The sequence below is a fragment of the Tribolium castaneum genome, chromosome 3, assembly GCF_031307605.1.
Source record: "Tribolium castaneum strain GA2 chromosome 3, icTriCast1.1, whole genome shotgun sequence".
Taxonomy (NCBI): Eukaryota; Metazoa; Arthropoda; class Insecta; order Coleoptera; family Tenebrionidae; genus Tribolium; species Tribolium castaneum.
This window is the reverse complement of record NC_087396.1, coordinates 11,797,299-11,825,232: the sequence shown is the minus strand read 5'-3', so window position 1 is coordinate 11,825,232 and position 27,934 is coordinate 11,797,299. Positions and strand designations below refer to the sequence as shown.

At 35.2% G+C, this 27,934-nt stretch overlaps 1 protein-coding gene across 1 annotated transcript; it reads right to left on the bottom strand.

The window, feature by feature from the left end:
- Positions 1-1,586: 1,586 nt before the first annotated feature.
- Positions 1,587-12,883, bottom strand: LOC657893 (uncharacterized). Its single transcript, XM_008197496.3, has 6 exons — positions 12,787-12,883; positions 7,876-7,963; positions 4,627-4,806; positions 2,698-4,581; positions 2,470-2,652; positions 1,587-2,423 (listed from the first exon to the last, which is right to left on the bottom strand). Exons 2-6 carry the CDS (start codon positions 7,957-7,959, stop codon positions 1,632-1,634), a joined length of 3,123 nt encoding a protein of 1,040 aa, XP_008195718.2. The 5' UTR covers positions 7,960-7,963; positions 12,787-12,883; the 3' UTR covers positions 1,587-1,631.
- Positions 12,884-27,934: the final 15,051 nt, after the last annotated feature.

Here is a 27,934-nt window from a genome sequence, read left to right as displayed (position 1 = left end):
GTCCTTAATCTTAGAAAATTAATATATTTTTATGAGATTTTTACATACTAACCCTCTGCTGACTCAACTAAAATTATTTTCAGGTATACAGGATGTTTCCAAAATTAGCTATAACTCAAACTTATGTTTTTTAAAAGAAACAACGTATTTTTTGCATTTTTGGATGTAGCTTTTAGCACTGACGTTTCTAAGTTAAATTGTTATTGGTCAATTTTGCTTTATTTTTGAAATATTTTTTTTGCCGATAACACTTAAAAAAATCTTTAGATAAAAACTAAGGATCTCACAAAAGTAAAACTTTCACCACCTTAAAAAATAAAGTTCAAACGTAAAGAATATATTATTTTTTTAGCTTCCTGCAATTAAAAAGATAAATAATGAAGAGATTTGTTGTAAGTTGAATAATTTTCGCATTTAAAAAAACATCAATAAATGGATTCTCTAAAAACAATAGCAGTTATGTAGGTTTTGCAGATTATTTAAGAGATATTTAACTTTAAACATTAAAAAAATATATTAACTATTGTTTCAATAATCGACAGTTGAAATTTTCGGCTAATAATAACTTAAATGTTCTCCTTAGGCACTTATTCGTTATTTTCAATTTCAACATTTAATCTATAATTTTTAATTTTCGTATAAATTCCAACAAATGGTCTGTGGTGGTTATGATATGATTTACTACGGTAATAACAAAGCTCATAATGTTTTTTAGTTATTATCTTTAAGCATTTGAAACATAATATTTTTAGATAGACAATTTTATTATCTTTGTTCCATTTTGCTTTTTTCAAGTTCAATAAAATAATTAATAAACAAAACCAGGCATTTAAAGCAAAAAAAAACTGGGCAACTAAATGTTCTGCCTAAAACTGTTTCGCAGGCTTAATATTCAGCCCGAATATTTTTTTAGTTGTTTAATTAAATGCTCATTATTATTTAGAAGCACCGTGAATAAATATGTAGATTAAAATGCAGAAATACGCTTCTGCTCTTTAAGGAATATAAACCGATGTGTCGCTCCGTAGCCAATTATCAATTTGGAGGATAATAAAAAAGAACAAAGTTAAAACGGTTCCGGGATCGTCCTGCAAGCGAGACGTAGTTAAGCAGGACCCAGGTGCGATCCCGCTCCGTGTTATTCAGTGGGTATTATTTTTAGAAAATGAACCAAAGTAGATAAATCCAAGTTTCCGGCTTGGTACGCTCGTTACTGGAAAACTTCCAGCCGAACTAAACATTCTCAGAGATTATTTGTATGGATTGCTTTTGCGCCTTCTTCTACACCACCACCAATAAAAGCAAGACAAGCCCGAATTTGAGTCGCAACTTGGCTCATCTTTTTTCAAACGCCGCTTAATTAAATCAACTTTATTCCTTCATCAATCAGCAATCATTCGATAAATTGATGGGCGAGGGATTTGTGGGTTTCTCCTGTTTGTTCGTGGCATAATCTCGAACTAATGGAATGTCAAGGATTTGATGAGATTTTTTCGTTTCCGGTAACCCCCTCCCAAAGGTATACGTTCGTGATACAATTATCAGGACTTAAGGTGCGGATTCGACGTGATTTGAAACCAAACAAACGATCGGCAATAAAGTATATTTGGTGTAAAAGTGTAAAACAAAATTTATCCTAAACTATACACGACTGGATCTTCAAAATCCACGTCGAGCTTTTTCACCGATCTCTTCTTATTCTTCTGACCAGCGAACAATTCCGCAATCTTCTTGTCATTCTCTCTCTTCTCTCTAACTTTTTGGGCAGCAAGTTGCAATTTTTGAAATTGTCGACTCGTGAAGTCGCTTTTCCCGGCGAGATCCCGTTTTTTATCGGTCTTCCAACCTGAACTCTCCAGTCGGTTCTTCACCATCCTGTTCACGTCAAAATTCGGAACGAAGTCGTGACTTCTCCCCAAACCCAAACTCTCAAGCTGCTTTTCAACCAAATCGTGCGAAGCTGGAGTGTCTCGCTTAGTTTCACCCAATTTATCACACATGTGATCCGGACAATTTTTCACTTTTTCCAACAGCTGCACATGTTGTTCTATGTACTCCTTAACAGGCTCAGCGCGACCTTGACACTCCTCATTCAAGTGTTTGTAATTTGAGAGAAGCGTCTGCAGTTCCGTTAAAGTTTGCTGGATTCGATTCATATCGAAAGGAATATTTTTCCGGTCCTGGTACGTAAACAAGAAATCGCCTTGATTTGCATTCGGTACGAAATTATTTGACTCGAGCGTGTTTTTAACATTAAGCACAACATCGAGGTATTCCTTCAGCTCCTCGGGCAACCGCTGGCATAACTTACGCCTGACTTGGTTCAAAACCAACCGATTGAGCACTTTGGTGATTTGGTCAAGGAGCAGTCGTGCTTCGCTCACATCCTCAGTCTCGTTTGCTTTAAAAATATCAAAGTCGATCTAAAACCAAATTAACAGTTTTAACCCAGTGAAGCGATTGAAGTACCGTTCCGGCAAAATTGACGTGTTTTCGGGACAACCCCGAATAGAATTTTGCCTTCAGACACGACTTTTTCTTCAGTTCGTCGAAAACCGTAGACACAATTTTGGACGCCAGACGTCCGTTCACCACTTGGGCCAATTTCTCGTTCTCTATGTCCATCTGGTGCGCCACTTTTTCGTAATCGGACTTAAAAACGACTAAGGAATGCTTTTAATTCTGGAAAATACTTACACCACTTGAATTTGAACTTGTGCAGTTGCCGCCTTCGGTGGTCACTTCCGGGACATCGGTAACACGAGTTGCTAGACAGTCACTGTCCTCTTTTTTGTGAATTCGGTGATCGGTTGCGATCGACTTTTTGACTTCTTTTTTCTTATATTTCACTCGGTTTGGAAACATATGGCGCCTTTGAACAAAACTGACTTTTCGGTGACTACGGGCGGACTCGTGCGGGTTATAGATTCTGTCCTTGTTTTCGAAAACTTTAGTTTCGACGTCTGTGTCTCTAACCCGTCTCTCTAACAGATCGTCGAAATCCTTCAATTGTGCCAAGTGTTTTTGACTTTGCATTCGTTTATCCTTTTTCTTCTTTTTTTGCGCACTTATGGCTTTTGGTTCCTCCAGAATTGTTTTTATGTTTTTGACATCGTCTTTCTCATGAGGGCATGATGTCGTAGTTTTAGTAAACCCACAATGACTGCCAGTGGTATGTTCGTGAATATGTGTGTCATTGTTGACGTCAGTATTATTAGTAATCATCTCATCTCTATAAGGATTATCCTCCGAATAATCCTCTTCATTCTTCATTCCTAAAGCATCAAGGAAATCACGTTTAGGCCGACTAGGCACATCCTCGTAATTTTCCTCCTGGTCGTAGAGATTTGCCATTTGTGCGTCAATAAATTTGAGTTTACGACTTTTAAACTTTTCGTCTTCAGAAACTGGCGGGTTTTCCACTTGGCTGACATCTCTTACTCTCAGAGGATGAAGTGAGTGCTTGAACATAATTGATGACTGGTCTTTGGCTTTATCTTTACTTTTTTCTTCCACGTTTTCGCCGCTGAGAGACATGGCATTTTTTTCGTTACTATCCGCCAACCCTTCCTGCCCTATCTCTCGCTTAGTTTTCGTGATTTCAATAAACCCGTTTCCGATATGTTTCACTTGGTTTCTGCCACTGTCTTCGAAAGTTTCGGTGGTCTTAGTCGTACCCTCAGTGGTACTTTCAGCTCCATGCATGGCGTTTTTGCTGTTAATAAAAAACCTCTCATTGGATGCTTGTTCCCGATCTGGGTAATCGAATCTTCCTGGAGGCTGATTAACTGCTTCTATAACATCAGGACGTCCTTCATCAACGGAATATAAGTTATTTCCCTGTGGGTTGTTGTATCTGCTTTGAGTCTCTTCATATCTCGGGTTAAGTTCGTAGCTTAGAGCTTTCTCAAACGCGATTTCATCGTCCAATGAACGATGCGGTGAATTATCGTAGTTATAATCAAGATGTTCATCGTGTGGTTTTGCCTTAAATGGCCGGTCATGACCGGAGCGGTAGTAAACTTTTTCGGGAGACCACTCGTACCTCCTCCTTTCGTCCCGATCCATTGCCTTCTCAGCAGCATTTCCTAAATCGACGTAGTAAAAATCGTTCTGTCTGTTTCTATTATCAGTCTGCACCCGATTTTTTTGATTACTTTTGTAAGTTCTATGCACTGCTTCATTCAAGTCTATTGCTTCTTTTTTCTCTTTTGTGGTTATTTTGGTACCGCCGGCTTGAATTTCGCCTTTTTCGCCCTCCGATTCGACGCTGATTTCCGGTGTGCGTTTCCCAAGCCTTTCGGCTTCCGGTTCTACGAAAATGTTTGACGGGATGTGCTTTTCTCGTTTTCCCACTGGCATGCGTTTATGGACGGTGTCTTGTTGTGGTTTTTCCAACATTACAATTCCCACAGGTGAGCGTTTTTCTTTGTTTGCGTTTTGTTCTTCCGGGTTTGCTCTTCTGATTCTGTGCACTTTGTTTCGGGGGAAGCTGGGTTGGATAAAACCCACGTTTTTGAGTCTTTTGTGATGGTGGTGAACGTGTCGTTTATCGTCAAATTTGTATCTGCGGGAAAAGCCCTGAAAGGCACTGTTAGAAGGAGCGGGTTAAAGTGGTAGAAATACATTGTCGTAGTCAAACGGGTGGGGGATTTCGTCAAGACTGTCCATGAGGTGCGTGTCCTTTTTCATTTTTTGGTATTTTCTCGCGACTTCTTTAACGAAGTAGAAGTCGCTTTTGTGATCGAGGACGTTATTTAAGAAGTCATTCAACTCCGGCGGATTGTCTGCTTTCGGCCGGATGTTCTGGAAGAGGGAACGAGCGGTTTTAATTCGGGAATCATTTCGAGCTTAGGCAGGTAGACAACAAAAGGTGGTTTCTGGTACGTATAAGATGCGGATAACTGTTGAATATGCGGTTGGCGAAAACGCCGTCACTTAATACCCCTTCCGGTATCTCCTAATCCAATTAATGAAAAGGATTACGAACAAAGATGTCGCCTGCTACAACTATGGATATTGTAAGGGCTAAGGGGCGCCGCCTCCGCATCTCCCTAAATTCGTCTCTTCGAATACGGAAAACTGCCCGAATATTACAATCGTTTACGATAAATAATCGCTCTAATGGCGCTGACTTGACGCTCGATACCGCCACGTGACCTAAATTTAAGTTTCGGGTTAATAAAACGCCGGGTTTGCTGGGGCGCATTTGCGCAACTTGTTTAGAAAACTTAGCATTTGCCACGGGCGGGCTGTAAACTATTCGCCGTGAACCTGGCACCAAAAACAAGTAAAATTCTTGCTTGGAATTCCATTTGGAAAAAAGTGCGTCTCCGCTGTGATTTTCCTTCGTCCCCTCATTTTTGGGGCGAAGGCCCGAGTCAGTGGCAAATATCAATCAAATCGGCATCAGTCGCCCGCGCTGTTAATAATTAGGATAGATCGCTTCCATTTGGGGCCGTCGATGTTGAAAAATCCGCCTCGCTGCGAATTTCGCCGGCACGGCCTGATTAGACAAACGTCAGAGTTTCGCGGTGCATTTGTCAGAATTAGAGCCGCTGTTCAATTCTAATTGCGCTGGTGGCGGCCCTACGCCGTCGCCAATGTGTATAATTAACTTGTAGGTGCGCCTTGTCGTCGTCGTATTTTAGGTCGGCCGCGTATATTAGCGGCCGGGAGTCGGGGATGAGGCCCTTCCATTAGCCCCTTTCCCAAGTCGAACACTTAGCGCCTCGCCACCACTGATGGCCGTCTACAAGTTGATAATAAATATCTACGTTTCGAACAAGATCGGCAAAGAATACAGAATTATGCTTATGGCAAGAGAGGACAATTTGTGGTCGTCCCGCGGCCGTGGCGGATTTGTTGTCCGCTCTCCACCTGTGATGCGTATTATTGAAGAGGGTTGCGTTTTCGCTTCCTTCTCGCTGTTTATTTTTCAAACGGGAAGCACACGCCACCACCCAGCGGCACCCCAGTTCGTGTAATCTTATCAATTATTAAACAGGTGAGTCTTAAGTAAAACAATAATTTAGCCGTCGGTAATAGGAAAATAAAAAGCTCCAGAGGCCGCCATCTCTCCCGACAGTTTATGGGCAATATTTAAACGCGCGGATATTAGAATTAATATTCCGCATTTTTAGCAACAGATGTTTCTCGGCTCTTATTTTTGCATAAAACTTACACCGAGTTTAAACTACGGGACCGACTCGGCCCATCGATAAATCGGAAACGCTTGCTTAACAGGAGCTGCAAACATTTTTCTCCTAAATATTTAACAGGAGAACGCTAAGCTAACAAAGGGCAACAAGCAAAAAATAGTAGGATGTTACTCTTTATTTTAGTTTAAATTATCGTATTTGAGTTACGATTATCAAGCGAAGCATAACTCTACTTGACAATGAGGGAAATTCGGTAAACACGGCACAAAATTTATTCATCTAGTCAAAAATACCAAGTTCTAGTGCCAACAATCATTAGAAAAATTGTACAAATTTTGTTTTTTTATTATCTTAGGCAAATCGTAATTTTAATTTCTTAAACACATAGATGCACCACATTCGTGCAAAATGCTTCCCATTTTCCTCCCTTGTTTGAGTCGGATATTCATCAAAACTTTCTTGATCGCTATTGTTTCGAGAATCTACTCTGCCTTCCATTTTCCCATATTGTAGGTGTTTCAATAGATAACGTGCGTATTTGGGTAAAATATTAATCTTCTTGTTTCAAATTAAAGCGCAAAAAATGACCGGAGTAATAACACCGTGTTTCGGCGTCTTTGTGATAAATTTTGCAATTCAGTCTCTTAAACATTAAAGAGTAGCGATTACTGGTCGATTTATTATTAACTCCGCGACTCGTATTGTTCCGTGTAAGATACTTTTACGATTTCGTGATCTCGTAAAATACTTGCATCTGAAGAATGTTAAAGTAAAATTTTTGAGACCCCCGCTATAAACCACACTGAAGTTCATTCCGGATAATTTTGCTTCTCATCCTCTAATGTATTTCCCCGGTCCCCATATATGAAAATATTGAACTCTCCGATGGCCCCAGCGGCGCAATATACATTTTGGCCTTATTGGTGTGACTTATCGCTTGAAGTGGTCGTAAATCCTGTAAGGTCCTTCCGTCTCGCGCCCTCGACTTTCCACATGTACATTTCCCTAATGCAAACGGTTATTTACTTGCACCCTTTCCCGATATATGATGTGCTCCTATACCAAATTCGAACTACTTTTACATCGCAATAAAAACGAAAAACCCATCATAAAATGTGATGGTACACATAAAATAAAAAAGACTAAACGACCACACACGCGCGTAATGAATTACATAAAAGGACGAATTAAATGGATCATCCCTAATGCATCGGACTGTTTTATTCCAAAACAACTCGCACCAAAAATGTTCATTAATGATTAGATAAGAAGAGAATTTCTCAACAACCTGCCATTAGGCTTGTCTCGTACATTTTCCGCAAATTGTGCCCGAGCGCAGGTTAAAATAAATTGTAGTGGAATGTAAATTGTAAAGACGTCCGATAACGTTAAAAATTTAGCATTCACAACGTCTGCTCATTATCGAGCAAGTCAGAGGGGCCGCGCGTCGAACGAAGTGATGAAACACTTTAATTTCCGACCTGTGAAAACTGGGCCGCATTAACTCATTGTTCGAGTTGATTTAATAAACGCAAGATTTACCTTGAAAGTGGCATAATATTTGTGGAACGACGACGCCGGCGACGGCGACGCCTTCGTAACGGAACGTTTGCACTCGTAAAATTGATGAATTGATAGGGAATTTAATTATGTCGGGCGAGCGACCGAACAACGCTCTTTTTCCTCGAGACGGTTCTGGGAAAGGTGGACTTACCTCAAGGAAGTCACCGTCTGCGGCTGATATTTTGCACACTACGATCAAGAGAGCCACTTCCTGCAGCCATGACCAGATATCCATAAAACTGCAAAATGTACAATTATAACTCTAATTTAAACAATTTATTGCATCAATAAAAAAAATTCAAAATAAAAAAAAATGTGTGTTAGAATGCCCAAAACAAAGAATTTTTATAGACCATATTAAAATAAAAAAGTTTCGGCAACAAAACCGCTAAATCCTGAGTATGTAAAAATTATCAGCAGACGCACGCTCTTTTCCCAAAAGACTTTGGCATTGTCATTCACCACAAAAATGAAAAAAACATCGATATTGTCCAGTGTTGCGCATTGATGGCTAAAACAACAAAGTTATCGCTTACGGCGTTATTTACAAACAATTTTGCGTCAAGTAAACATGAACTTTAGTTCAGCAAATAAAAAGTAACGACGAAAACTTTTCAAAAATACTGGATTTTTCTTTGGTGGTTAATATCGGTAAATGTTTCTATTAGGATCAAAGCTTTAAACGGCTCAGTAAAAAACTATGCCAAACTTAGAACATACAGTTTTGTTTTAGAGTTTTAGATAAATTTGTAACACAAGCAGTTTAATTTGTCAATTTTCATTACCACAGTTAATGAACGCTTGTCACACAACTTTGAACTTTGTGGTTTATTGGTTTTTGGTAAGTTTTTCCTTTATCTATTTTACATTTTATAAAATCAAAGCGAAATCATTTGGAGGATTTAATGACATTACCAGGTAGTAAATAATTGAGTTAAAAAAATGTGTTTATTAATATGGTAATTTTTTAACTACCAAAGCATACACCGGTAGTGTTTGGGTAAATACAAAATATTTGTAATTTTTTGTGGCTGCACCTGCGAGGTATCCGCAGCTCGTCTTTCTTTCGTCTCGCGGCTCTCTCTGGCGTAAAAGATGCGGTTATCCTGTAACTCGGTTAAATCTTCTCGAATAGCTTGTAAGTATCCGAGAACGACTGGGAAGCAAAGACCAAGCTTCAGTAAGCTGACGACTAACGCCTGGTGCCTCTTCTTAAGGTGCTTTGCTCGGGATTATGCGTCGTTGTACATAATCAAAGATTACAAACTGGCACGCTGATAATTTACACGAGGCTGGCTAAAAAGCTCACCGATTAACTTAACACTCTTAGGAAAAAGTCCCCTGCATCGTCGTCCTTAAAAAAAATAATCATCGATTTTGTAATGTTTTCCTTGCGACTTTTAATCATCGCGATCTGTCTGCTTTGCAGATGGAACGTCTTTAATCTCCAACGGATGGCCAAGGGCGGAATTAATATGAGATGTCGCCTCTCATCTTGCACTCAAAGGCGCGTTCTTTTGCTTTTATAATGTTTTTCAAAATAGACGGGGACATCGTCACTGAAAATTAAAACAGTTCGACACAAGAAAAATGCCACGATAAAGGAACTCTAATCTGACACTTTATAACGGTTTGGGAAAACAGTGGGGCACCAGATTCGGTATTTTATAAAAGTTAGGGGACCGTGTCGTCAATCGATCAACCTCCAATCTTGCACCGTCCATCATGCTAAGCCAGCAACAGATGGCACAAAACCACTTCTTTCACCTAACTGATCTGTTTTTTCAAATTCTCCGTCTCGTGCAGTCAAAAAATTACCCTCAAACTTTAAAAAGTAATAATTTAACAATTATTGTTATTGTTTAACAACCACAATAGAATTAATTCGATAGTATGCGTAATATCCCGGCGCATCCACCAAATTTCATACAGTTATATCCGCATTATTGAAATTCATCTGTACACTCAACTATAAATTAGGCACACTATTCTACGCTTAAATAAACTGTACTAACACATAATATTGGTAAATTTGTTCAAATTTGCGTTTAAACTTTAAAAAATGAACAGTAAACTTCCACTTTAACTTTTTACATTTATTGAGTATTAAATTTAATACTTTGAAAATATAAGACGTTTCAGTTTAAGCGGAAACGGAATACTTTCAAATAAGACCTTTACAACAAAATAAGTGTCCATTTGGCAAATGGAATCACCTTTCGCTTCAATAAACACCAATAAAATTCAAAGCAAATAAGAGGTGGTAAAGTCTCCTATTTCGCATTTAGCATCATTGAAGGTATAATAATAATTAATCCTGATGTGTTTTCTATGCCGTCGTCCCTTTACTTCTCTACCCGTAATTATTTTCATCATTTCTGTTGCCGGAAAACCCGCTAGCCGACCATCTTTTTAATTTGGGTGCTTTCTCATGCAGACTTCTTCAATTCACTCCGCCTTTGTCATGCATATCGCATTCGCGGTTATTGTTCTTCATTAATTGTTTTTTTTTACTCAAAAGCAGCCATTGCAAGCCCGTGAATTACGATATTGCTCTCTTGGTGCAAGCGCACGATTTCGAATTGATTTCGAATAATGGAGATCATTTTTATCTCTATTATACGTTTTCTATGAACATAGGCTTTCAGCGATGTGCGGTAGTAGTTATACAACAGGTCAATTAGCAAAGTGGATCACACTCCGCGAACAAGTCGCAGAATGCATGACCGGACAAAGATTTTTAACAAGGCTGTATACAGGAAATTACTAAACAAATCAAGATATAAAAAAACAATTTTCTGTGAAAAATATATGAGCACCTCGAGCATTAACGGTCTCGGTTCCAGATAATTTTAAATTAATTTAAATTTAACTACTAGTTTAATAATTAGTTGAAAATAAATGCACAAATGTTAAGCCTTAGTACATGCTTAAAAGACTGATGACTAAAATTTTTATCCAAAAATATAAAAAAAAATTGTAAATTTTTACTTTTTACAACTGTGTTCTTTGTATTTCTGACCGTGTACCAGGTGTTTCAGTGTGGTATTTGCCCCTTTGTAAGTGACTATGTAAAAATGAAGTTAACAATGTAAAATTTCGTTAATTCTCCATTTTAATTCTGCAGGAGAAACAAAAGTATTGTCCACTTTAGGAATTCCTATTAAATTCTTTTCTCTTCTTAATTTTCTATTTAATACTACCTGCGAAAATTTTTCTATATTTTCAAATATAATTCTAAATAAATTAAAGTTAGTTTAAAAAAATACTTATCGTAGTTTTTTAATATTAGATACTGACTTGAATAGACATGTCTGACAGTATTTTGCAAAATAATTTATTAATTTACTTGATACGTAACATTCTATTCTACTAACTAAATAATTCGAAAGAAGCCTTTGTTTTTTTGTGGCCAAATAAAATTCATTAAAATCGTTTTTTATGTTGCCAAATAAAACATTCCATTTAGCTGCTTATTGAAATTTAAAATTTGAATTCAACACGTGACAAATTTCTGGAATCCTCAGAAATCTTCAGTTTTAGTTTTCTATTAGATAAGTAAAGTGGCAGGTCCTCTTTTAAGTTTAGGTCTTCCATATTAAAATATTTTATCTTACGGGTGCAGTTTTTTAGGTATATTATAGATACCATTGCTATTGGTGAGAGAAATATAAATTTTTATCACAAGAGAGATAAAACTAAATCTGACAGCTTTATGTCTCTTGTGAGAAAAATTTGATTTCTCTCATCGAACACAATGGTATAATGTACAACCTTATAAGATAGAATAAGATATGATAAGATAAAATATCGTATATTACACGTGATCGAAATGACATTATAAATCTCGTGAAGTGCCCAAAATAAAAATATGATTAAGATTTATTTGGAAAGTGAAAATATTTGAAAGTTCTAATTTTAAACAGAAAACTTTGAAAATAGGAAAACTTAACAGGAATTATTAAAGTAGACGATGGTTTCATTTCTTTGTCGAAACTGAAATCGTAATCAGTGCGAAAACAATATAAAATAAATTACCTTTATGAAATTATTATCAATTTACGTTCTGCTCCATATTTTTAAAACGCTGCAAATGAGGTTGAAGATAAAAAAAGTGTAAGGGACAAAGATGTAAAGAATGAAATATTTTACAACAAAGTTAAAAAAAAGTATTTTTCGCTTGAGCGTCTTTCTTTGAAAGTCTTTGGAGTCTAATCCATTGAAAGTAAAGATATGGCCCTTCAAACTGTTTTAAAGATAATGTAATTCTCTATAAGTACTAATTTATATTTTTTTTAAGTATGTATAATGTGTAGTTTTCGATAAAATTTTTGCATGACGTCTATGTCTTCCTTTTGAAAATTTAATCTTCTCTTTGCTTGTAATTTTTTCCCCAATGTTTAGGTGTCCGTAGTTTGGAGTTGGTCATAGTCAGCGTGAGCAGAATTGTTGCTTTAAGCAATAATAAGAAATTTCCGAATCAACTAAATGAAAAACCACTGAATGGTGAAGTTGATATTAGCATTGCCTGGCCATAAATAACGCAATTGTCGTGTCTTTGGCTCGTGTGGCTTTTGGGATGGTTTTGTAATGGCGGTTCCGATTTTGTCCGCAAGTATGATTTAGTATCGGGAATTATGCAACGTTTTATTCTGTAATCACCATTAAGGGAAAGGGTGGCGTTTCAGGGGCGGGCAGGCCGTTTTAAATGCAACGCGCGATGCCGCCGTATACATGCCTGCATTCTTACATTATTAAATCTGAATAACTACACGACTTTAGCGGAGCTCGGCGGTGGAAATATTTAACGGGGGCGGTGGTGTGGGGAGCGCCCGCCATCAAATACCGGAGAGCTTGCCCGAACACTGCTCTGAACAGTGAATAATAGTTGTCTTTGCAAATAATTACAGAGCGCCCGGGGCCAGACTGAGCCTCTCCGGCCTTCCATGCAACTGTCACGAATGACGGCAGGCATTCGCACTCGCAAAACTCAACTAGCAATTCGACAACGAGTAGGAAAACACACGCTGAATAAAGGCTACAAGGACGAGGGTGGACTTACCCGGAAAAAACGGACGAGATGACTTTTCAAACGTCAACCATGAAATGTCCACAATGACAATGACACTGTCTGATTGAGCAAATTGCAACGTTCTAATTAAAATTTCAAAAATCAGTCTATGTCTTTAATTTAATTTGGCAAATTTTGCGCTGAATTGGGTGGACCCGGCCTGTTTTACGGCCCGAAAAAAGGAAAAATCGTCAAGTGGGGTTATTGCAGTAATTGAATTTGCTCCTGGTTGTCCTTTACGTGTTTTCTTTGCTGCGGTGCGCTATATGGTTTTACAGTTCGGTTATAAGACTTATACGAGCCACAATAAAAAAGCAGCTACTCCGTGGACGTCGACCATAAAATATTCGATACCGCGACAGGTAGTGGGCGGATGTTAGGTGAGTGTGGCCGCCCTCGAGCCTCATCCGTCATAATCCAAGTTCTGGAGTGTCAGCCCCTTTAAATTCCACAAGGCAAATTTCCGAATGAACCGGAATAAGAAAGCGGTTATTGTTATTTATACGGATAATAAATATCAATGACGGCAGCCACGATCCGATGGCGGAAAGTAAGGACGCACCACCATACCATCGCAAGGATGACACCGAGGGTCCCATTTATCATGCGGTTGTTCGGTTCTGAAGAGACACCTGCGGCTCCGCCACCGCCTGTCTGTCTGACGCGTCAGCCCATCCTAGCCCCAATTAAACTTTAGATTGACAAATTTATTTTTGTTCGACGGCCTGATTGTTATTCATTGCTTATATCGATTAGCGGCCATCTGGCCAAAGCCGAACGGGACTCTCAGACTTTGGCAATAAAAAAGAAAGTCGACCAGGCAAAAGCGGGAAAAATCGCGCGCCGATTGGGGACGAATTTATGAACGAGTAATCGGTTTCCAACAAAAGCAATTAAAGTAACTCTAGTACTACCTACTACCCATTATTTGTTTGTACACTTTTTTTATAAAATACTATCTTAAGGTGACAGTAATTGTTTCCAACTCTCTGTTAAACTCAATGGTTTATACTGTATATTTCTTTAAAAAAATATTTAAATTGTTGAAAGTAAGAAATAAAGGTTTACCTACCTAAGGCCGGTTTTGTTTATTTAACAGAAAAACAGTAACTGTTTACAGTAAAAAAAGTTTTCCTTAGTTTTTTGAGCAATGCACTAGTAAGGTGCTAATATCCTTGCAGCATAATTCTATTATTTTGATTTTTTGATAATGAAGAAAATATTCTATTTGGTTTCAAAGAATAATTTTTAAATAAAAAAATATAGTAATATAAAAATATAGAAAAAAAAACGTCGTCTGGACTGATTAGTGGGAAAAGAAAAGACGAAACAAGAAAAAAAATAGAAATAAACAATGTTTAAAACAAAAGATCCAAATTTAATTACAAAAGGGTTCAAAATCTAAAAATAAAGAAAGAGTAATTGTTATAATAGAAGGTAAAGCAAACCTTTTTCATAAAAAAAATAAAATTTTTCAACAATTGATGCGGTTACTAATGCAACAAAGTCAAGAAAAAAAACTAGAATAAGAAGAAGAGAGAAAAAACAAGTTAAAAGAAAAAAATATGTACGAAGGAAATTATTCGATTATGTAGAAAAGAGAGTAGCCAACCAGAAAAAAAATCACTGAAGCTCTAAGGTTAAAAGTTAAAGCCGGTCCTGGAGCTAATAAATATTCCTGCAGTTGAACTTCAAAAAATACGTTTATCTCTTATGAAATAAATGTGTTTGAAACTGCAGTTGAAGTAGCAAGAACTGATAGTTTTGGAATTGAACTCGAAAAAGAAGAAGCTTTTAAAACTAGTGTTGTAGAAAGTTTATGTCTTACAAATGACCATAACTTTTCTAAACGAAAATCTAAAAAATTTGATTTTGGAGAAAGTGTTTATTGTATATAAAATTTCTACGAGACTAAAATAAGTTTGCATAAAAAACTAAGTTTTACCTACTATTATGTGACGAAAAAGGTTTTAGTCTAGCTAAAATTAATTTGTGTTTTTTGAAACAAAAATACAGCTGTGATTCCAATTCTAATGTAGTTACAAATTTAAATTCTACCCATAACAAGTGACAACTTTATAGACTACTTTTCTGCGTAGTGACCAAAACCTAGCATTTAGGATGATTTAATAGTGAATTATTTCTAACCTGTCCTAAGATGCAAATTGCACTTCCCACTTAAATACTTTGTTTGATTTTAAAAAGATTAATTAAATCAACGTTAGATTTAAAGATTACCGATCTGGTCAGCTGGAATCAGTACTATTGGATGCACATTTAAAAAAAATCAGAAATAACCCACTATTGACTCATCCTGTAGAACCTGGCGGCTATCATTAATCAGTAATTACATTTTACTATTAATACTAAAGTATTTTCTTTATTTGGGACGATTTTCGTCTTCCTAAAGCTTTATTTCACTAAAATATCTATTTAAAATGACGAGATGCTTTTATGTTACATCTTCAACGAGAAAAAAAATTTAACGTTTTTGTAAACTTACATCTTTTACTTTGTGCCACGATTTTTTTAATCTAAAACAATAAAAAGTTAAAATATACAAGAAATTTTTGGCAAAGATTAGCTGCAGCAGACTGTCGCTAAATTCTAGAACATAAAAAATTAGTTTGTATATCATTTTGGTGATACTGTGTATAATTAGTCTAAAGATGTCACTTCTTTTCGACTTGTGGGGTAAACAATGAAATAATGTAAAAAAAGCAAACTATGTACGTGAGATCATTTTTTATTAGTTGCTGCATTAAATCCTAGTCTGTAATACTAATTTTTTAATTTATTTTTGTGGGTTAAATTTTCTCCCGGCGCATCCACCAATTTTAACAATTTAAATATCGCACACAATTAGGACATGGTAGGTAGTATAAAATATTTTATTAAATAGAAAAAACAATATTACTTCCAAACGTCTGCTACAGTGCCAAAAATTTTCAAAGAGAACAATTTTTTTTCGTAATTAGTCTAAAGATGTCACTCCTTTTCTGTATAAAAGATGTTTGCCAATGTTGGATGTTTGATGTCTTTGAACTGTTGTATTTCACAGGTTTTTATGACGTCTTGAAGCAGATACAATTTTTTATGTATCATTCGGTGAAGTTACGGCCCATTTTTATTTAATTGTTTAATTTGTTTTGTCGATCGCATGGGAAATCAAACGCGTCCAAATATTCGTTCGTAGCGAGCAATTTGTCCCTAATTATTTTTATTGGACGTTGGGTTTATAGTTGTCGAATAAGTACAGGGGCGATTTATGTTGACTTGAAGCGCGCCGTAACGTGCTGTTATCTCATCAGCCGTCGAAATTTCTTTACGATATGTTCAATTATTTACGAGATAAGGAGAAATATGCGCTGCGAAATTAACCTCTTGATGGGCGATTTCTTGATGACCGTGCTGATTTCCCCGAGGAAAATATTTCGAAATCGAAGCCGTTGCGTCTTGTTTGTTAAAAGCGGTGACAATCGCAGGCTCGATATTGCACATCGGGTAAACAACGAATATGAAATTTCGGCCCTGAACATGATAAGCCGAGAGGTGGAAGCGAGAGGGTTTGGAAGTTTGGTGATCGGTCGTGCGAGACGTCCGCGTCAAACACACCACTTACTGGTGCATACGCAAACGGTACATTAGTAAAATGTACCGAGGACGTGCCTTGAATTTGCAACCGCCAAACTTCCACATGGAATAATCTTCCCTATAATCCCGAATGTGAAATGCAACGCCATAATAAAAGCGCGGGCTGGGCTTAAGCGGTGTTTCAGCAAAAATTGACTCTTCAGCCGATGCATGCACGATTGTGCCCAAACCGCGTTCAGACAACAAACCCATGCTATCTAGTTACCGAATAGTATATTATTATATGAGTTTTATAAGACGTTTTATCGTGGCACGAATGGTTTTGGAGCACGACGAAGGAGTGTAATAAACTATATACTATATACTATATTTTCTTTCTATTTTTGTTGTTTTTTTTTGTTTGTTTAACTTATCAAAATCTGTTCAAACTATTTCCTCTTAATTTTGTTAATTATCCGGGCTTTGTCAATAAAGACCTGACGCTATTGAGAGATCACACACTAGATTACAGTGATGGCTGATGACACCCAGCCCAGCACTGCCAATTCAACTCTTAAAAATAGATATGAATTATGTTTTGTGTCAATGCTGTCTTAAGATTTAAAAATCTTTCATACAGCAGTCCAAATACGGCCTCCTCTGAATAGTACTAACTCGGCATCGTATTATTTTAATATAATAGTAATATAATAATAGTAATATAATAATTTTAATATAATATTATAATAGTATATTATTATACGAGTTTCATAAGACGTTCTATCGTGGCACGAATCGTTTTAGAGCACGACGAAGGAGTGTTATATATTATATACATTTTTTTTTATTTTTGTTGTTTGTTTTTGTTTGTTTAACTCAAAATCTGTTCAAACTATTTCCTCTTAATTTTGTTAATTATCCGGGCTTGACGCTGTTGAGAGATCACACACTAGATTACGGTGATGACTGATGACAGCCAGCCCAGCACTGCCAATACAACTTTTACAAATAGATTTGAATTATATTTTGTGTCAATGCTGTCTTAAGATTTAAAAATCTTTCATATAGCAGTCCAAATACGGCCTCCTCTAAATAGTACTAACTCGCCATCGTATTATTTTAATATAATAGTAATATAATATAGTAATATAATAATTTTAATATAATATTATAAATAGTATATTATTATATGAGTTTCATAAGACGTTCTATCGTGGCACGAATGGTTTTAGAGCACGACGAAGGAGTGTTATATACTATATACTACTTTTTTTCTTTCTATTTTTGTTGTTTGTTTTTGTTTGTTTAACTTATCAAAATCATCTGTTCAAACAATTTTCTCTTAATTTTGATAATTTTCCTGGGCTTTGTTAATAAACGACTTGACGCTGTTGAGAGATCACACACTAGATTACTGTGATGACTGGTGGCACCCAGCTTAGCACTGCCAATACAACTCTTAAAAATAGATATGAATTATGTTTTTTGTCAATGCTGTCGTAAGATTTAAAAATCATTCATATAGCAGTCCAAATACGGCCTCCTCTGAATTGTACTAACTCGATAAAGTTATTAAACTGTCTTAGCTGGGCAGAACACTATATACGAGTACACATCATATGCTAATCAATTTTCCAAATTTTTGGCGTGTTTAAATCCTGGGCGCTAAAGGGTTAGTAACTTTAGAAAGTGACCTAAATATGATAATGTTGACGCTTACGGCTGCTGCAAAACTGAAGCTTTAATTACGAATTTGACGCAAAACTTGTTACCGACCCTATTATTTTCCGTACCAAAGGGATAAGGTATCTGTAGTTTGCGGGAACTTGCGGTACACAAAACATTTAAAGTTTAGACGTCACCAAATTGAATTTTATTAATTTTGTTCAGTGTAATCGAATTACAAGTTATTTATTGGAGTGCAATAAATAACGAGCCTGTGAGGGGGGAAATATTAATTAAACCGGTATCGCGTGCTGGTTTTAATGAAGAGGTGCATTTCTTCGGACAGGTGCATAAATACACACCCCTCTTCCTCCACGGCGATTATCCGCCTTTAAATGGTCCTTTCCTTCGGTTTCCGAAACAATTGGGGTACATAAATTGATCTAAATTAAGCGATATTTAATTACGCCACCCTCTTAACTTACAGAACCTGCCGCTACCGGGCGGCATCCAATAACTGCACACTTCACACACAGTCGTCTCCTGACACGCATTCGAACTAAATTTTATAAATTTATGTTATTGCTCGTACAAATTCTAAAATAATGGTATTAATGGTACCGTCTATTATTAATTAAGTAACTCAATATATTGTGGGCTGTGCTGCGTTTTCCATTAGATAATGCATTTTGTTGGGTTAGGTTACAAAGGGCAAGGTTAGAGAGATGGGATAGCCAGGGAAGAAATTGTTTTTCCCGGTGGATGGATGAAGCGCGTGCCGTGCGGCGAAGAGACTTGCGGCTGGGGCGTAATGCTAAGATATGGCCAATAGCAGCCAGTTTTATAACCCGTACCGATGTTGCATATATAACATACGGCATCAATATTTTAGTACCTGTAGCGCGATAGGGCTCAGGGGTCTGCACGTAAACTACCAGCTTTCCTCCACCATCGACTTGCGGGTAACGCAAATTGGATGTCTTCCCACAAAAACGAAAAATCATTCGAGACTATTTACAAATTGCTGACAACACAATCTGGCTCTACGAACTTAAAAACTTACCACATTACGTAACTAGTGTGAAAAAAAAAGGTTAACAACCGGACACACTTGAAACTTACCATCACGTATTATAATACAAGATGGTAATTATTAGCTACTTTTCAGAGAAAGTAAAAAAGAAAGAGAATAAAACAATGAAATAATGTAAAAAAACAAACTATGTACGTGAGATTATTTTTTATTAGTTGTTGCATTAAATCCGAATTTGTAATACTAATTTTTTAATTTATTTTTGTGAGTTAAATTTTCTCCCGGCGCATCCACCAATTTTAACAATGTAAATATCGTACACAATTAGAACATGGTAAGTAATATAAAATATTTTATTAAATAAAAAAACAATATTACTTCCAAACGTCTACTACAGTCTCAAAATGTTCAAAAAAAAGCATTTTTTTCGTTTCCAGAATTTTCTTGCGAATTATGTAGCTTATTTAAATGGCTTATTTAAAAACGTTTTCCATTACAGCTCTCTGGTCTTAAACTCCTTTTATTATTGTTGTGCCTGTGTACTGACAAAATCTGTTAACTATTTGTTTGGAAAATATTTATACTTTTGCCTGGCGCATCCACCAATTTTATCATTTTGTTCTGTTTTTAAATATAAAAATTACGCAATAACAGTTATCCTGTTTTAATGTTTTACAGAAATTCCAGTAACACTAGAAAGTGAATACAAAATGGTGTATTCTCGTAAAATCCATTTAATTAAACTTTTAATGTAACAATCAATCAGATGAAATATATATCTTATAAAAAATATTTCACAATTTTTTTGGCTCCTTTCTTATGTTAGTATGATTGAAAAAACGCAATATTTCACTTGTTATTCGATTCTAAAAGTTTGGTAAACTTAAACCGCCCTGTACATTTTTTAAAATTACGAAACATTTTAATGCAGAAAAATTAGTACAAATAAAATAATCCACCCCCCGTTAGCTTCAAAAGATTATGGTAAAATTTATAGTGAGTTCTTGTATAATAAATGTGAAAAACTCCCTGTTTCATTTTCTTGGTGTACTTCCTCAAAGTTCATTAAAAATTCGCAAGCATTTATTATTTCATCATCTCACCAATTTTGTGCAAGATTAGATAAAACGTGATGAGGAAAAACCTTCAATTAGCGTTTATTTTTATGAAATTTGTGCTGACAGTATTAGTATTTTGCATCTGCTTACTAATTGATATTATGGTTGATGGCATTTCGTGCAATCGATTCAAGGCATGAAAGAAATATTATGTGACCAGTCACTGCCAGAAACCACTAGAGCTGGATGTCCATTGTTTAGCCTGAAATGAGCTACCCAGTGGCATAATTGGACTCCTTTTATGCTTTGACTTTTATTAGACGGTTCCATCCAGCGGCAATCAACAAAAATACAACGGGAACAATCCAGATATAACACAGATTTACTCGGGGGAGAAGTATTCTCATTAATTTAAGTAGTCAGCGGTCGCTAGCGTAATTATAATTGAGCTGTATAGTTATTTCTTACGGTAGTTTTGGTCGACCGATAAGTTAATTTGCTCATTTGTGGGAACTGCGTTTTAATAATAGCAGAGAAATGCTTCTGTGCGGGTAATAAAAATAAACGAACAAATGGCCAAAAGAGAACGCTGCATACGTAGATAGATGAACATAGTTGAGCTCGTTCAGCCACGGAAAATAAAATGTTAGTGGCTTTGTAATTATTTTAACATTCTCAAACGTGGAGAGAGCCGCAAAGTGAAAAAATGCGCCAGTTTGGAGAGCAATTCCAAAATTGCACCGGCTTTATTTTTGCTTATTTGGCCATAGTTTTCTGGAAAAGACGAAATTAGCAACGATTTAACAAACGAAACGGCACTATTTGAAACCAAGCTGTGTTTGTTTCTGTCATTTTCGCATATCCGGCTTGAAGATACTATCTTCATAACTCTCGCACTCTAAAGCTCATCTTTGTTAGTTGGATGAAAACAACTTTTATTAGTAAACAGGATACGGCCCCACTGTTCCATATTCCAATTATAATGAACGTGCCAGGATGAAGCTCGGCTCAACAATGTTGTGGCAATTTAACTACTCTAGTGGCCGTGTTCTTTAATGTTTTAATTACATCTATATTAAGTGATTCTTAATACATCAAAGCAAGTCACCGTCGAGCTAAAATAGAATGTTTATGCGCGTGCTTTTTCTTTTAAACGAAATGTCTGGTTAAAGGGATCAAAGGGCTAAATCAGAAATTTCTATGTGCAAAATTCTGAGTAAAAAATAAACCGTTACATTAATATGAATGCAATGTTTTGTTTCGTCTTTCCCCCGCGGTGCAATTAATATTCAATGCAAGCCTGCGCTCTCATGATTACATTGTCTGTTTCCGCCTCAATTTCAGAATCGGCAAGTCAGCTATTAGTTTTTTGAGGCTGTTGTTCGAGACAATCATCAAGTTTCCGGTCTCTGGGCGCGCAACGGCAACATATCAAGGTAGAGTCACGTTGCATATGCGATATTTATAAGATAGTTGAAATGCAGACAGCGTTTTAGCCGGACCGGCGGTTGGCATCCCTGCAAATCCATCCGAGAAACGCAAGATGAACGAAACACCACCAGCACCAGCAAGAAACAAGGGACTGTATTATTGATAAAAATGAGCATGGCAAATTGTTTTATACGAGTGCCGTGCGACATCGGCGTCCGGACCATCTTATCATAAATAATGCACCCGGCTTCGGTCTGGGGCGAACTCGAAACATTCTTCCTGCTACGTTGCAAAAGTTGAAATTATTTTTCTTGCACAAACAGATTTTTTCGCAATAAAATTCAAACTTAAAGCAGTAATTGCGCAAAGTTAACGAAAGAATTAACAGGTCAATTAATGTTCACTTATAAAATAGTTATCTCCATGTGCTGAGAAAGCGTCATAAGAGTAATTGTGGTTTACGGCCAAACTAAAAGGGCTAGGAGAAAACGGTTTTTTCCATCGTAAAGAGCACATCGAAACGTATAAGATAAGATCAGTTTTATTTGATTCTGAGACACTTTTAAAATTGATCATTTTGTAGGAGGGGGGTACTAACTTTTTTTAATTTTTTTTATTTTCTCAATTACGACTAAACTGTTTGAAAAAGCAAAACTGTTTTAATCCTCACCTATGCAAAATAATCCGGGAAATCGATTGGCATTGAAAAAATTCCCAAGTTCCCAATAGTTTTTTAGTTATGAATTTTTTAAAATTTTACCAATTTTTGCATTTATCTGCAATTTGCTCAAAAACTATTAGTCGGAGAACAATAATTATTTTTTGAAAAAATTAGATAATTCAAAGAGCTTTTCAACGATAATACACCTTATGGGGTTATCTCTGATAGTTCCGGAGCTATTGCTCAACAAATGTTCCGGGTACCCAAAATCGACAAAAATTGCGACAAAAATTGAAAGAATCAAACATCAAAAAATCGAACATATGGATTTGTTTTAGACTTTTAACAACTCTAGAAAGTTGTAAAGGCATATATAAATACGAAAAAGTATGAAAGAACGAATTTAAAAAAAAATAATTTTTTCACTTTCTTGAAGGTAAGTTATTTATTACTATTTTAGCAAAAAAATCAAATTTTTAAATTTCATGAAAAGTTCGTATAATACAGAAAATGAGCCGCTGAATTCAATGGAACAAACCGCAATGCTCTACGACTTTTAGTTTTTTTTTAATGAATTTTTTTAGTGAAGAACTTTGATCGCCTCTGTAGCCGGAACTGTTGCCCGGAGCGGCTCCAAGTTTAATCGAAAAAATAAAGAAAATTAAGCGCTATCAGATGGTTTTTTGTTCGTTGCTCTAAGTCTTACAGTTTCCGAGAAAAACGCAAGAAAATGTTTCTATTTTCACTTTTTTTCAATTTTCAACCGCCAATTACGGCGAAACTATCAGAGATATCGAGAAACGGAAAAATCGAGGGCAACCGGAATAAAGAACTCTACAAAATGGCATAGGACTCAAGGCAATATCTCGCAAAAAAAATTTAAATTTTCAATCGCCGATTACGGCCAAACTAAAAGAGCAAAGAGAAAACTTTTTTTTCCCTCGTAAAGAGCACATCAAAATCTATAAGATAGGATAAGTTTTATTCGATTCTGAGACACTTTTAAAATTGACCATTTTGCAGGGGGGGGGTGTTAACTTTTTTTTAATTTTTTTTGTTTTTCAAATTACGACTAAACTATTCGAAAAAGTAGAACTGTTTTGATCCTGACCTATGATAAATGATCCGGGAAATCTATTGGCATCGAAAAAATTGCCAAATTCCGAATAGTTTTTTAATTATGAATTTTTTAAAATTTTACCAATTTTTGCATTTATCTGCTATTTGCTCAAAAACTATTAGTCGGAGAACAATAATTTTTTTTGAAAAAAATAGATAATTCAAAGGGCTTTCCAACGATAATACACCTTATGGGGTTATTTCTGATAGTTCCGGAGCTATTGCTCAACAAATGTTCCGGGTACCCAAAATCGACAAAAATTACGACGAAAATTGAAAGAATCAAACATCAAAAAATCGAACATATGGACTTTTTTTGGACTTTTAACAACTCTAGAAACTTGTAAAGGCATATATAAATACGAAAAAGTATGATAGAACGAATTTAAAAAAAAAAAATTTTTTTCACTTTCTTGAAGGTAAGTGTTAATTCTCAGGAAATTTTAGCAAAAAAAAATCAAATTTTTAAATCTTATGAAAAGTTCGTATAATACAGAAAATGGGCCGCTGAATTCAATGGAACAAACCGCATTGCTCTACGACTTTTAGTTTTTGAGTTATGAATTTTTTTGTTGGATAAAATTTTCCACTATGACAAATGGCTACCCTAAATTTAGGCAAAAAATTTTAAATTTTTAATTTTTGTGAAAAATTGATATAATATGTAAAATGAGCCGTAGAATTCAATCGAACAAACCGCAATGCTCTACGACTTTTAGTTTTTTTTTAATGAATTTTTTTAGTGAAAAACTTTGATCGCCTCTGTAGCCGGAACCGTTGCCCGGAGCGGTTACGGGTTTGATCGAAAAAATAGAGGAAATTAAGCGCTATCAGATGGTTTTTTGTTCGTTGCTCTAAGTCTTACAGTTTCCGAGAAAAACGCAAAAAAAGTTTCCATTTTCACTTTTTTTCAATTTTCAACCGCCAATTACGGCGAAACTATTAGAGATACCGAGAAACGGAAAAATCGAAGACAACCGGAATAAAAAACTCTACAAAATGGCATAGGACTCAAGGCGATATCTCGCAAAAAAATTTCAATTTTCAATCGCCGATTACGGCCAAACTAAAAGAGCAAGGAGAAAACTTTTTTTTCCATCGTAAAGAGCACATCAAAATCTATAAGATAGAATAAGTTTTATTCGATTCTAAAACACTTTTGAAATTGACCATTTTGTAGGGGGGGGTGTTAACTTTTTTTTAATTTTTTTTGTTTTTCCAATTACGACTAAAATATTCGAAAAAGTAGAACTGTTTTGATCCTGACCTATGCAAAATGATCCGGGGAATCGATTGGCATCGAAAAAATTGCCAAATTCCCAATAGTTTTTTAGTTATGAATTTTTTAAAATTTTACCAATTTTTGCATTTATCTGCTATTTGCTCAAAAACTATTAGTCGGAGAACAATAATTTTTTTTTTAAAAAATAGATAGTTCAAAGAGCTTTCCAACGATAATACACCTTATAGGGTTATCTCTGATAGTTTCGGAGCTATTGCTCAACAAATGTTCCGGGTACCCAAAATCGACAAAAATTGCCACAAAAATTGAAAGAATCAAACATCACAAAATCGAACATATGGACTTTCTTTGGACTTTTAACAACTCTAGAAAGTTGTAAAGGCATATATAAATACGAAAAAATATGATACATCTAATTTTAAAAAAAAATAATTTTTTCACTTTCTTGAAGGTGAGTGTATTTATTACTCAGGGAATTTTACCAAAAAAATCAAATTTTTAAATCTCATGAAAAGTTCGTATAATACAGAAAATAAGTCGCTAAATTCAATGGAACAAACCGCATTGCTCTACGGCTTTTAGTTTTTGAGTTATGAATTTTTTTGTTGGATAAAATTTTCCACTATGACAAATGGCTACCCTAAATTTAGGCAAAAAATTTTAAATTTTTAATTCTTGTGAAAAATTGATATAATATGTAAAATGAGCCGTAGAATTCAATCGAACAAACCGCAATGCTCTACGACTTTTAGTTTTTTTTTAATGAATTTTTTTAGTGAAAAACTTTGATCGCCTCTGTAGCCGGAACCGTTGCCCGGAGCGGCTACGGGTTTAATCGAAAAAATAGAGAAAATTAAGCGCTATCAGATGGTTTTTTGTTCGTTGCTCTAAATCTTACAGTTTCCGAGAAAAACGCAAAAAAAAGTTTCCATTTTCACTTTTTTTCAATTTTCAACCGCCAATTACGGCGAAACTATTAGAGATATCGAGAAACGGAAAAATCGAGGTCAACCGGAATAAAAAACTCTACAAAATGGCATAGGACTCAAGGCGATATCTCGCAAAAAAATATTCAATTTTCAATCGCCGATTACGGCCAAACTAAAAGAGCAAGGAGAAAACTTTTTTTCCATCGTAAAGAGCACATCAAAATCTATAAGACAGAATAAGTTTTATTCGATTCTGAAACACTTTTGAAATTGACCATTTTGTAGGGGGGGGTGTTAACTTTTTTTTAATTTTTTTTGTTTTTCCAATTACGACTAAACTATTCGAAAAAGTAGAACTGTTTTGATCCCGACCTATGCAAAATGATCCGGGGAATCGATTGGCATCGAAAAAATTGCCAAATTCCCAATAGTTTTTTAGTTATGAATTTTTTAAAATTTTACCAATTTTTGCATTTATCTGCTATTTGCTCAAAAACTATTAGTCGGAAAACAATAATTTTTTTGAAAAAAATAGATAGTTCAAAGAGCTTTCCAACGATAATACACCTTATGGGGTTATCTCTGATAGTTCCGGAGCTATTGCTCAACAAATGTTCCGGGTACCCAAAATCGACAAAAATTGCGACGAAAATTGAAAGAATCAAACATCAAAAAATCGAACATATGGACTTTTTTTGGACTTTTAACAACTCTAGAAAGTTGTAAAGGCATATATAAATACGAAAAAGTATAATAGAACGAATTTAAAAAAAAAATAATTTTTTCACTTTCTTGAAGGTAAGTGTATTTATTACTCAGGGAATTTTAGCAAAAAAATCAAATTTTTAAATCTCATGAAAAGTTCGTATAATACAGAAAATGAGTCCCTGAATTCAATGGAACAAACCTCATTGCTCTACGACTTTTAGTTTTTGAGTTATGAATTTTTTTGTTGAATAAAATTTTCCATTATGACAAATGTTTTTGTTGCCAAATTTAACTGGAAACCCGTATACAAAGATACTGTAAAACTCTCGCGCACATACAACACATTCAAAACGTGTAGTTTAATCCTAAATTGATGACAAAAAGATTATTTCAAATGATGTATTCAAGCGGTATCCTCATAATGGATTAAGCGATTGGCAATATCTGGACCACATATTAAATTGTTTCCTTAAATAAATACTAAATTATACATTTTTGAATCAGTTTTAAATTAATACGTGGGGATAAATAGTTACATCTCATTAGCATCAGCTTTTAATAGTTTAAAATTAGTAAGTAGATTATATAATTATATAACAATGTTATACTCGTACATTTTAAAATAATAATTGTAGTTTAAATTTTTCTAAGATTACACAAAAACAAACACATTTATTTATCCCAGCGCATCCAACATTTTTGCCAACATAGTTTTTATATTCATTATTTGTGAAATTAAATACGTATATAAAATTTATCTCATAATAATTATCTAAGTTCGTAGTCCTATGTGCAATAAATAATGATCACAAAAAAGACCTTACAAGTATAGTTTTGACCACTTTAGGTTGCCAAATCAATTTCACTCATTAAACAACTTAAAAGTCACAAAAACACACGCTTTAAAAAACTTGAATAGTTTATTTGTTCTACCCTGAACTTCATAATTCAACACCAAAGTAACCACAATAGATCCCTTAACTTCGGAAACTGTTTTGAAGAATTCATCATTTCTTGCTCTGTCAAGACGACTTTTAAATTAAGCCTGCCGTCATGTCATTTTAGTTAAAAAGACGAACCCACATTTTTATAATTCTCAAACCGATACCTCATTAAATCGATTATCACAAAATTTTAACAATTTACTGAATGTGAAATATAATGTTCTAGCAATTTAAAGGTTTTGCAGTTGAAAAGATAGCTGCTATACTATTTTTAAACATTTTGAAATAATAAATAAATTTTCAACACAAAACGTTTTTATTTCATAAATTTTAGTTTTCCCGGCGCATCCACCATTTTTACACAATGCGATTGCTGTCTTTTTTTAAATTGTTATATTATAGCACAATTATTTTTTTATTGTAAACAATTTTAAGCCTCTTCCTTCATGTTTTGCCATTTTTTATTGAGATAGGTAAGTGACGATTTCAGCTCATTACTAGAAACAAATGTCTCAGTGCTTGTAGTTAATTGTATGAGTACTCTTACAAGGGATTAACTAGGAGTATACACATCAAAATTATTGTGCAGTGACAACTCATTAAAAAACTAACTATAACTACTACAACGCAAAAACGACTTAACTTAAACTTTAGATAAGGTGAATTCCGGATTTCTTCAAAATCTGTCAAAAAGCGTTGCATAGATTGGTTGTTTTTCACGGAGCGATAAACGGCTGGTCGCCGTCATGGGGGGTGAAGATAGATATATGTGTAT

What these genes read in the sequence shown, in the direction of transcription:
- LOC657893 (XM_008197496.3), bottom strand. Translation starts at nt 7,959, where the DNA reads ATGGATATCTGGTCATGGCTGCAGGAAGTGGCTCTCTTGATCGTAGTG. An exon ending in ACCCGTTTGACTACGACAAT is followed by an intron (nt 4,582 to 4,626) that starts GTATTTCTACCA and finishes AGTGCCTTTCAG; the next exon opens with GGCTTTTCCCGCAGATACAA. An exon ending in CAAGTTCAAATTCAAGTGGT is followed by an intron (nt 2,653 to 2,697) that starts GTAAGTATTTTC and finishes GTCGTTTTTAAG; the next exon opens with TCCGATTACGAAAAAGTGGC.